The sequence below is a fragment of the Bubalus kerabau genome, chromosome 21 (assembly GCF_029407905.1).
Source record: "Bubalus kerabau isolate K-KA32 ecotype Philippines breed swamp buffalo chromosome 21, PCC_UOA_SB_1v2, whole genome shotgun sequence".
Lineage (NCBI taxonomy): Eukaryota > Metazoa > Chordata > Mammalia > Artiodactyla > Bovidae > Bubalus > Bubalus kerabau.
In genome coordinates this window covers 36,309,344-36,321,672 of record NC_073644.1, presented here as the reverse complement: position 1 = coordinate 36,321,672, position 12,329 = coordinate 36,309,344, and the positions used below count along the sequence as shown (strand labels likewise).

The window sequence follows — 12,329 nt, the reverse complement described above, 5'->3', positions numbered from 1 at the left end:
GACTATTATACTCTGGGCTCATTTGAAAATCCACATACATTGACCCTAAAAAGACAAATCAGAAAAGGTGAAAGTGGGGAGTCAGAAGAGCTTCCCATTAGGTGGAGAAAGTCTTGGTAACTTCCCACACCTAAGTTTCTTCCTCTGTCAGGTGATTAACATCTGCCTCACCTGTCAGGAGACTGGAAGAGCCACACAGAAAGATACAAAGGAAATCCCTCCGGAAACATATGAAAAAGCCCTGTACAATCAAAAAATCGTTATCATTATTAACACAACACCTTACTTACTCAAACTTCAAAATTCTTGCATCCATAACTATCCAGAGCCTACAACAAATTTTAAAAGCTTTTGTACAACTATAGATTTTTTTCCCCCCAATCAACTCCTATACTCTGTGGTTAGAGAAGCAGCTCCCCCTACAGGCCAGAGGGCGTAAAGTGAGGCCACAGACCCGAGGAGCTCGACCCCATCAAGAGAGGCAGCGGTGAGCCAACCCGGCCCCTGTTCCATGATCAGCACCCACTCCCCCACCACACACAACATCCCATTTACTCAAGCTTATGAATCATGAAAGAAAAATGATGATTTCATTTAGAAATTACCAGTACTAATTCTCAACCACTATTTTGCAACCTCGGAGTTGTCCTAACAACACTATCATTATCCAGACAGGCAGATTTTGTTTGTTTTTGAGAACAGCTACCATAACACGTTTTCATATCTGACTTCTAAGGAGCCAGCACAACAATAAACTTTACATTAAAAAACAATATTGTTTTGGAACTTCCCTGGCAGTCTAGTGGTTAAGATTCCATGCTTCCAATACAGGAGGGCGCAGATTTAACTCCTGGGAGAGGACTAAGATCCCACATGCAACGCAGCATGGCCAAAAAAAACACCTAAATTATTTGGAGAAGCATCATGGCTTAGGTAGTGATGACCGCTCCCAACAAGTCTGAACCTCTTCAGCCTCTCCCCCAGGAGACCATAGCAGTTGGCCAACCCTCTGATCCCTGGCAGGCTTCCCTGGTAGCTTAGCTGGTAAAGAATCTGCCTGCAATGCAGGAGATTCTGGTTCAATTCTTGAGTTGGGAAGATGCCCTGGAGAAGGGATAGGCTAGCCACTCCAGTATTCTTGGGCTTCCCCGGTGGCTGGTGGTTTAGATGGTAAAGAAAGTGAAAGTCGCTTAGTCATGTCTAACTCTTTGCGACCCCATGGACTATACAGTCCACGGAATTCTCCAGGCCAGAATACTGGAGTAGGCAGCTGTTCCCTTCTCCATGGGATCTTCCCAACCCAGCGATCAAACCCAAGTCTCCTGCATTGCAGACAGATTCTTTACCAGCTGAACCACGAGGGAAGCCCAAGGTTCGATCCCTGGGTTGGGAAGATCCCTTGGAGGAGCGCATTGCAACCCACTCCAGTATTCTTGCCTGGAGAATCCCCATGGACAGAGGAGCCTTGTGGGCTTCATCCACAGGGTCGAAAAGAGTTGGACACAACTGAGCGACTAAGCATACACACCGTTCCTTGGTAACCATGTGTGACCAAAAGGCCATGATCAAAAATGCCAATATGCGGACTTCCCTGGTGGTCCAGTGGCTAAGACTCCATGCTCCCAATGCAGAGGCCCAGGATCAGGGAGCTAGATTCCACATGCCAAACCTAAGGGTTCGCATGATGGTGATTTAGTTGCTAATAAGTGGTGTCTGGCTTTTGCAACCCCATGGAGTGTAGCCCAACAGGCTCCTCTGTCCATGGGATTCTCCAGGCAAGAATACTGGAGCAGGTTACCATTTTCTTCTCCAGGGGATCTTCCTGACCCAGGAACTGAACTCAAGTCTCCTGCATTGCAGGCAGATTCTTTACTGAATGAACCACCAGGGAAGCCCTAAGAGTTCACATACCGCAACTAAAGATCCCAGATGCTGAAACTAAGACCCTGCACAGCCAAATAAATAAATATTTTTTTTAAATAATCATTTTTTAAATGCTGATATGCCAGAGGAGATGCAATCGGACTTAGCGGAGTGTGCTACTCAGGCATTGGAGAAATATAATACAGAGAAGGACATTGCTGCCCAGATCAAGGAGTCTGACAAGAAGTACAACCCCACCTGGCAGAGCATCATGGGGAGGAACTTTGCCTGTTATGTGACACATGAAACCAAACACTTCATTGACTTCTACCTGGGCCAAGGGGCCACTTTCTGGTTCAAATCTGGTTTAAAGCATGGAGTGGGCCACATACCCAGTGATCCATCCAAAAACAAGGACTGCAGCCTAAATTCCAAATACCAGAGACTGAAATCTTCAGTCTTGCTTAAGGGAACACCTCGATCTCTGAACCTTTATTGTGTTGTTTTGCCCAGAACATTCTCTGTACTAGTTTGTTGCGGTTATACTGCAATTAGCAAAATAGCTTACATCTGTATTTATTTTCTATTCCATACCTCTCTGCCCCATTTTTTTTCTCCTCAAAATCCATTCCTTTATAGAAATAAATCTGTTGGAGAAGTATGCATTTAAAACAGAAAACTAAGTTGTGTGAAAAGTTTGCATTTTTCCAACATCAGAATACAATCATTTTCTGATAGATAAAAACAGCAATTAGGGGATTAAAAAGGGAAGAGGCCTTAATACCATTCCTGATTTTTAAGCCACATTTTGACTCCCTGGTCAATAGTGATATTTGTGGGCTCTCTTTTGGTGGCAAAATAAATATCTGGAGTTCCACATACTATATAATGTAACTGGAAGGAATCTGTTCCTCACAGTAGCCTCCTTTGAGGAGCTCAATTCTTGGGGCTGGGTGGGAGGACAGAAGGAACACTTGTTTCACTAGGGTCCACGTGTCGTGGGCATCAATTTCATGCCAGGCATGTGCACCCACGAGTAAGCCCAGTGCGCTCAGGCGGCATGACTGATGGGCAGGGTCACGGTCCCTGGAAGTAAGGAGCAGACTGAGCCCACCCTCCCTGCTCCCAAGGACAGCCTGCATCCACACAGAGCAGGCTCCACAAATAGCCCTACTCTGTCTTTCTGGTCTCCACCTGTGTCTCTCTATTTTGTGACACAAGTCTGTCTTCCCTGTTACATGTGTGTATATGTGTTGGTCCCTCAGTAGTGTCTGGCTATGATCCCATGGACTGTAGCCCGCCAGGCTCCTCTGTCCATGGGATCTCCCAGGAGGGAATACTGGTGTGGGTTGCCATTTCCTTCTCGAGGGGATCTTCCTGACTCTGGGATCGAACCCAGGTCTCCTGCATTGCAGGCAGATTCTTTACCATCTGAGCTATAGGGAAGTCCCTTCCCTGTTACATGGTTCCCTTCAAGTCAGGAAGAGGGGGTAAAAGGCTCCACATTGGCCTCAGCCCCAAGACTAGTTCTCCAATCTAGCTGTACCATCATTAAAGCTGATTCTCTATCCACTATTGATCCGAGGTGCAACCAGTTAAAAGGCAAAGAGGAAGATGAGAAAAGGACTGTCCCCCTCAAAGCCTCTCACACTTACCAGTCTGGACAGCGCTCTGGAACCGGCATAGATGATACCCACAAATAGCACCGAAGCAGGAAGCCACGTCAAAACATCAGATCTGGAAAAGAGGGAAAGAGGCCATCATATTTCTGTCCAAAAGACCTCCCTGGAAGATATGACCCTCCCATACACCAAATACAGCACGTGTTTTGTCTAAGCATCCCCAGGTGACTGGTGAAGCCTGACACGGTCTGTATCATCAAGCAGGATGGAGGCTGACCAAAGCATTCTGCCTACGGCCCATCACTCAGCCAATGATGTGGTGTTACTGGCCCCACAATCAGCCACAGAGAAGCTGGAGATAGAAAAAGGCTTCCTGCAGGTTGGGAGACAGAACAGACCTGATTTTTTTTTAAAGACCAGGGAACATTATTCTTTGAAATTTAAGTAGTCAGATGCTTTGAACCCATACCAAATTCCTTTTAAATTTTTTTAAAAGCTATTTACCTAGCAAAGGGCTTCCCTGATGGCTCAGTAGGTAAAGAATGTGCCTGTGATGCAGGACACATAAGAGATGCAAGTTCAATCCCTGGGTTGGGAAGATCCCCTGGAGGAAGAAAATGGCAATCCACTGCAGTATTCTTGCCTGAAAAATCCCATGGACAGAGAAGCCTGGCAGGCTACAGTCTATGGGGTCACAAAGAGTCAGACACGACTGAGCTACTAAGCACACACACACCTACCAAGGTACCAAACGGCTCCATCGAACCACGAAAGGAGCCACAGTGTTAAAGGGTGGAATTGAAACGAGTGCTTGAACTTGAGCTGGGTGGCCATGTGCTGAGCCTCAACAGTTAACCTGGGATGCCAGTTCAAGAAATCTCTAAGGACTTCTCAAGGGCACATTTCTTCAGTTACATTGTGGCCACACCAAGAACTGCTTTTTCAACTCAGCTGAAGGTCTTGCTCTCCTCAAGAAAAGCAAAATCCCAGGCTTTACATAGAGCACACATCACTGAGGGTGCAACTTGCTTTCCCCATTAGTTACAAACGCATTCAGTTTGCTAATGCAAGTTCCCAGACTCATTCTAATAATAAATATGAATTAATGAAAGCATTCCTGCAGGATATAACATAATAATCCCAAGTAACTCAATGAACTGCTCTCCTCAGATGGTGCCTGTTCAAGAAATGGTCTTTGTTAATTGGATTAACATGAGCAGGGACTCTATCATCAGACCTGCTTTTTACACAACCTCCCAGAGAATGCAGCATGAAAATGCTTTTAGTCTCAAATAAGGCCTTCAAACCCTACCTTCTGTACACATTCATTCAGCCAAAACTCATAGCAACTGACAAGGTGCTCACAGCAGAGTTAATATTACCAGCATCACTGCTGACATTGTTTGAGCCTTCCTACAAACCAGGCCCTGTGCTAAATATTTTCTATGCTGTTATCATTTTTTAAATCTGCACAATAGGGACTTCCCTGGCGGTCCATCAGTTGGGAGTCTGCCTTTCAGTGCAGGGGACGTGGGTTCAAACCCTGGTTGAGGAATTATGATCCTACATGCTGTGCGGTGTGGCCAAAATAAATAAACAAAAACAAAACAGTATTGACTGTTCAGCTTGAAAATACCACCAACATTTTTAGGGAGGTGGTCCTAAGATGGTGGAGGAATAGGACGGGTCCTAAGATGGTGGAGGAATTGAATGCTGAGAAAATTCTACAAAACAACTTCTGAATGCCGGCAGAGGATATCAGGCACCCAGAAAAGCAGCCCATTGTCTTCGAAAGGAGATGTTTTATCAATGGTGCTGTATAGATGGAGAAGTCTTGAGGCTACTGTAAAAATAAGACTGAAAACCAGAAGCAGGAGGGTTAAGTCCAAATCCTGAGAACACCAGAGAACTCCTGACTCCAGGGAACATTAATCAACAGGAGCTCATCTAACACCTCCATGCCTACATTGAAACCAAACACCACCCAAGGGCCAACAAGTTCCAGAGCAAGACATACCATGCAAATTCTACATCAACATAGGACATAGCCTTGAGCTTCAATATACAGGCTGACCAAAGTCACTCCAAACCCACTGACATCTCATAACTCATTACTGGACACCTCATTGCACTCCAGAGAGAAGAAATCCAGCTCCACCCACCAGAACACTGACACAAGCTTCCCTAACCAGGAAACCTTGATAAGTCACCCACACCACCCCACCCACAGCAAGGAAACTCCACAATAAAGAGAACTCCACAAACTGCCAGAATACAGAAAGGCCACCCCAAACACAGCAATATAAACAAGATGAAGAGACAGAGGAATACCCAGCAGGTAAAGGAACAGGATAAATGTCCATCAAACCAAACAAAAGAGGAAGAGATAGGGAATCTACCTGATAAAGAATTCCGAATAATGATAGTGAAAATGATCCAAAATCTTGAAAACAAAATGGAATCATAGATAAATAGCATGGAGACAAGGATTGAGAAGATGCAAGAAAGGTTTAACAAGGACCCAGAAGAAATAAAAAAGAGTCAATATATAATGAATAATGTAATAAATGATATCAAAAACACTCTGGAGGGAACAAATAGTAGAATAAAGGAGGAAGAAGATAGGATTAGTGAGGTAGAAGATAGAATGGTAGAAATAAATGAATCAGAGAGGAAAAAAGAAAAACAAATTAAAAGAAATGAGGACAATCTCAGAGACCTCTGGGACAATGTTAAACGCCCCAACATTCAAATCATAGGAGTCCCAGAAGAAGAAGACAAAAAGAAAGACCATGAGAAAATACTTGAGGAGATAATAGCTGAAAACTTCCCTAAAATGGGGAAGGAAATAATCACCCAAGTCCAAGAAACCCAGAGAGTCCCAAACAGGATAAACCCAAGGCGAAACACCCCAAGACACATATTAATCAAATTAACAAAGATCTAACACAAGAAATAAATATTAAAAGCAGCAAGGGAAAAACAACAAATAACACACAAGGGGATTCCCGTAAGGGTAACAGCTGATCTTTCAAAGAAACTCTTCAGGCCAGGAGGGAATGGCAGGACATACTTAAAGTGATGAAAGAAAATAACCTACAGCCCAGATAACTGTACCCAGCAAGGATCTCATTCAAATATTAAGGAGAAATCAAAAGCTTTACAGACAAGCAAAAGCTGAGAGAATTCAGCACCACCAAACCACCTCTCCAACAAATGCTAAAGGATCTTCTCTAGACAGGAAACACAAAAAGGGTGTATAAACTCGAACCCAAAACAATAAAGTAAATGGCAGCAGGATCATACTTATCAATAATTACCTTAAATGTAAATGGGATGAATGCCCCAACCAAAGACAAAGACTGGCTGAATGGATACAAAAACAAGACCCCTATATATGTTGTCTACAAGAGACCCACCTCAAAACAGGGGACACATACAGACTGAAAGTGAAGGGCTGGAAAAAGATATTCCACGCAAATAGAGACCAAAAGCAGGAGTAGCAATACTCATATCAGATAAAATACACTTTAAAACAAAGGCTGTGAAAAGAGACAAAGAAGGACACTATATAATGATCAAAGGATCAATCCCAGAAGAAGATATAACAATTATAAATATATATGCACCCAACATAGGAGTACCACAATATGTAAGACAAATGCTAACAAGTATGAAAGGGGAAATGAACAATAACACAATAATAGTGGGAGACTTTAATACCCTACTCACACCTATGGATAGATCAACTAAACAGAAAATTAACAAGGAAACACAAACTTTAAATGATACAATAGACCAGTTAGACCTAATTGATATCTATAGGACATTTCACCCCAAAACAATGAATTTCACCTTTTTCTCAAGCACACACGGAACTTTCTCCAGGATAGATCACATCCTAGGCTATAAATCTAGCCTTGGTAAATTCAAAAAAATTGAAATAATTCCAAGCATCTTTTCTGACCACAATGCAGTAAGATTAGATCTCAATTACAGGAGAAAAACTATTAAAAATTCCAATATATGGAGGCTGAACAACATGCTGCTGAATAACCAACAAATCACAGAAGAAATCAAATAAGAAATCAAAATATGCAGAGAAATGAATGAAAATGAAAACACAACAACCCCAAACCTGTGGAACAGCGTAAAAGCAGTGCTAAGGGGAAGGTTCATAGCAATACAGGCATACCTCAAGAAACAAGAAAAAAGTCAAAAGTTATAACCTAACTCTACACCTAAAGCAACTAGGAAAGGAAGAAATGAAGAACCCCGGGGTTAGTAGAAGGAAAGAAACCTTAAAAATTAGGGCAGAAATAATGCAAAAGAAACAAAAGAGACCATAGCAAAAATCAACAAAGCCAAAAGCTGGTTCTTTGAGAGGATAAACAAAATTGACAAACCATTACCCACACTCATCAAGAAACAAAGGGAGAAAAATCAAATCAATAAAATTAGAAATGAAAATGGAGAGATGACAACAGACAACACAGAAATACAAAGATCATAAGAGACTACTATCAGCAATTATATGCCAATAAAATGGACAACTTGGAGGAAATGGAAAAATTCTTAGAAAAGTACAACTTTCCAAAACTGAACCAGGAAGAAATAGAAAATCTTAACAGACCCATCACAAGCACGGAAATTGAAACTGTAATCAGAAATCTTCCAGCAAACAAAAGTCCAGGTCCAGACAGCTTCACAGCTGAATTCTACCAAAAATTTAGAGAAGAGCTAACACCTATCCTACCCAAACTCCTCCAGAAAATTGCAGAGGAAGGTAAACATCCAAACTCATTCTTTGAGGCCACCATCACCCTAATACCAAAACCTGACAAAGATGCCACAAAAAAAGAAAACTACAGGCCAATATCATTGATGAACATAGATGCAAAAATCCTTAACAAAATTCTAGCAATCAAAATCCAACAACACATTAAAAAGATCATACATCATGACCAAGTGGTCTTTATCCCAGGGATGCAAGGATTCTTCAATATTCACAAATCAATCAATGTAATACACCACGTTAACAAATTGAAAAATAAAAGCCATATGATTATCTCAATAGATGCAGAGAAAGCCTTTGACAAAATTCAACATCCATTTATGATCAAAACCCTCCAAAAAGCAGGAATAGAAGGAACATACCTCAATATAATAAAAGCTATATATGACAAACCCACAGCAAACACTATCCTCAATGGTGAAAAATTGAAAGCATTTCCCCTAAAGTCAGGAACAAGACAAGGGTGCCCACTTTCACCACTACTATTCAACATAGTTTTGGAAGTTTTGGCTACAGCAATCAGAGCAGAAAAATAAATAAAAGGAATCCAAATTGGAAAAGAAGAAGTAAAACTCTCACTGTTTGTAGATGACATGATCCTCTACATAGAAAACCCTAAAGACTCCACCAGAAAATTACTAGAGCTAATCAATGAATATAGTCAAGTTGCAGGATATAAAATCAACACACAGAAATCCCTTGCATTCCTCTACACTAATAATGAGAAAACAGAAAGAGAAACTAAGGAAACAATTCTATTCACCATTGCAATGAAAAGAATAAAATACTTAGGAATATATCTACCTAAAGAAACAAAAGACCTATATATAGAAAACTATAAAACACTGGTGAAAGAAATCAAAGAGGACACTAATCAGTTCAGTTCAGTCGCTCAGTCGTGTCCAACTCTTTGCCACCCCATGAATTGCAGCACGCCAGGCCTCCCTGTCCATCATCAACTCCCAGAGTTCACTCAGACTCATGTCCATTGAGTCGGTGATGCCATTCAGCCATCTCATCCTCTGTCATCCCCTTCTCCCCCTGACTCCAATCCCTCTCAGCATCAGAGTCTTTTCCAATGAGTCAAGTCTTCGCATGAGGTGGCCAGAGTACTGGAGTTTCAGCTTTAGCATCATTCGTTCCAAAAACACCCAGGGCTGATCTCCTTCACAATGGACTGGTTGGATCTCCTTGCAGTCCAAGGGACTCTCAAGAGTCTTCTCCAACACCACAGCTCAAAAGCATCAATTCTTCGGTGCTCAGCTTTCTTCACAGTCCAACTCTCACATCCATACATGACCACTGGAAAAACCATAGCCTTGACTAGACGGACCTTTGTTGGCAAAGTTAATGTTTCTGTTTTTCAATATGCTATCTAGGTTGGTCATAACTTTTCTTCCAAGGAGTAAGCGTCTTTTAATTTCATGGCCGCAGTCACCATCTGCAGTGATTTCGGACACTAATAGATGGAGAAATATACTGTGTTCATGGATCGGAACAATCAAGATAGTGAAATGAGTATACTACCCAAAGCAATCTATAGATTCAATGCAATCCCTATCAAGCTACCAACGGTATTTTTCACAGAGCTAGAACAAATAATTTCACAATTTGTATGGAAATACAAAAAACCTCGAATAGTCAAAGCAATCCTGAGAAAGAAGAATGGAACTGGAGGAATCAACCTGCCTGACTTCAGGCTCTACTACAAAGCCACAGTCATCAAGACAGTATGGTACTGGCACAAAGACAGAAATATAGATCAATGGAACAAAATAGAAAGCCTAGAGATAAATCCATGCACCTATGGACACCTTATCTTTGACAAAGGAGGCAAGAATATACAATGGAGAAAAGACAATCTCTTTAACAAGCGGTGCTGGGAAAAATGGTCAACCACTTGTAAAAGAATGAAACTAGAACACTTTCTAACACCATACACAAAAACAAACTCAAAATGGATTAAAGATCTAAATGTAAGACCAGAAACTATAAAACTCCTAGAGGAGAACATAGGCAAAACACTCTCTGACATACATCACAGCAGGATCCTCTATGACCCACCTCCCAGAATATTGGAAATAAAAGCAAAAAATAAACAAATGGGACCTAATTAAAATGAAAAGCTTCTGCACAACAAAGGAAACTATAAGCAAGGTGAAAAGACAGCCTTCAGAATGGGAGAAAATAATAGCAAATGAAGCTACTGACAAATAATTAATCTCAAAAATATACAAGCAACTCCTGCAGTTCAATTCCAGAAAAATAAATGACCCAATCAAAAAATGGGCCAAAGAACTAAACAGACATTTCTCAAAGAAGACATAAAGATGGCTAACAAACACATGAAAAGATGCTCAACATCACTCATTATCAGAGAAATGCAAATCAAAACCACAATGAGGTACCATTTTACGCCAGTCAGAATGGCTGCGATCCAAAAGTCTACAAGCAATAAATGCTGGAGAGGGTGTGGAGAAAAGGGAACCCTCTTACACTGTTGGTGGGAATGCAAACTAGTACAGCCACTATGGAGAACAGTGTGGAGATTCCTGAAAAAACTAGAAATTGAATGCTATACGACCCAGCAATCCCACTGCTGGGCATACACCCTGAGGAAACCAGAATTGAAAGAAACACGTGTACCCCAATGTTCATCGCAGCACTGTTTATAATAGCCAGGACATGGAAGAAAGCTAGATGTCCATCAGCAGACAAATGGATAAGAAAGCTGTGGTATATATACACAATGGAGTATTACTCAGCCATTAAAAAGAATACATTTGAATCGGTTCTAATGAGGTGGATGAAACTGGAGCCTATTATACAGAGTGAAGTAAGCCAGAAAGAAAAACACCAATATAGTATACTAATGCATATATATAGAATTTAGAAAGATGATAATGATAACTCTGTATGCAAGACAGCAAAAGAGATGCAGATGTATAGAACAATCTTTTGGACTCTGTGGGAGAGGGCAAGGGTGGGATAATTTGGGAGAATGGCATTGAAACATGTATAATATCATATGTGAAATGAATCGCCAGTCCAGGTTCGATGTATGATACAGGATGCTTGGGGCTGGTGCACTGGGATGACCCAGAGGGATGGTATGGGGAGGGAGGTGGGAGGGGGATTCAGGATGGGGAACACATGTACACCCGTGGCGGATTCATGTTGACATATGGCAAAACCAATACAATTAGCCTCCAATTAAAATAAATAAATTTATATTAAAAAAAAATAAATGAAATGGAAAAAAATTAAAAAAGAAAAAAAGAGAAAATATCACCAACGTTTTTAAAATGTGTACTTTTTTAAAAAAGAGAAAGTTTAGGCAAAATTAGAAGACATGTACAAATAAACATTTTTTTCTGCATAAAAATTGTTAGCAGATTCTGAAAAGCAACTGGGACCTCTGGAAAGTTAAGGCTGTACTGCAAAGTTTTGAAACACAAAAAATGAGGGAAAAATCTCTCAATTGTAGCAAAGTCTTTACAGCCAGAAACTTGTCATCCCAAGTGAAGCCATCTTAGACTTTCAGACTCCAGAAGTGTAAGATAATAAATTTGTGTTATTTTTAAGCCAAAAAAAAAAAATTCTATCTCTGTAAGTACTGTAAGTATGGAGCATGGCATAAGGTCTGACTAAATTTTCCTCCATATCTTACTACTAGAGTAGAATTTTTTTCTCTCAATAAACCATGTTTCTTTTTGTTGTTAAAAAAAAAAGAAAGGGGACTTCCCTGGTGGTCATGTGGTTAAGACTTCGCCATCCAATGCAGGGGGTGCCAATTAGACTCCTGGTTGGGGAGCTAAGATCCTACATGCCTTGTTGGCAAAAATCCAAAAAACGTACCACAGAAACAATATTGTAAGAAATTCAATAAAGACTTTTTTTTATTTTTTAAATAGAAAGGACTTCAACCAGAAAAAAATATACACAGGCTGCTTCGGGAATTCTAATTTGGATCTCTGGCTTCCAGAGTTTTCACAACTGTGAGTGGGGTCTCACAATATGGAGGGGTCAGACCTTTCAACAGCTACTGA

The 12,329-nt window shown here is 41.0% G+C and overlaps 1 protein-coding gene across 9 annotated transcripts in view; it reads right to left on the bottom strand.

Moving 5' to 3' along the window:
- TMEM241 (transmembrane protein 241) overlaps positions 1 to 12,329 on the bottom strand; it is a 120,573-nt gene that overhangs the window by 87,096 nt on the left and 21,148 nt on the right. For all 9 annotated transcript variants that reach the window (XR_008706784.1, XR_008706786.1, XR_008706785.1 and 6 more), the window contains exon 4: positions 3,519 to 3,600. Coding sequence is in view for 6 of the 9 variants with exons in the window: in XM_055559487.1 (XP_055415462.1) it covers positions 3,519 to 3,600 (82 nt within the window). In the remaining 3 variants the exon portion in view is untranslated. The remainder of the gene's footprint in view (positions 1 to 3,518; positions 3,601 to 12,329) is intronic.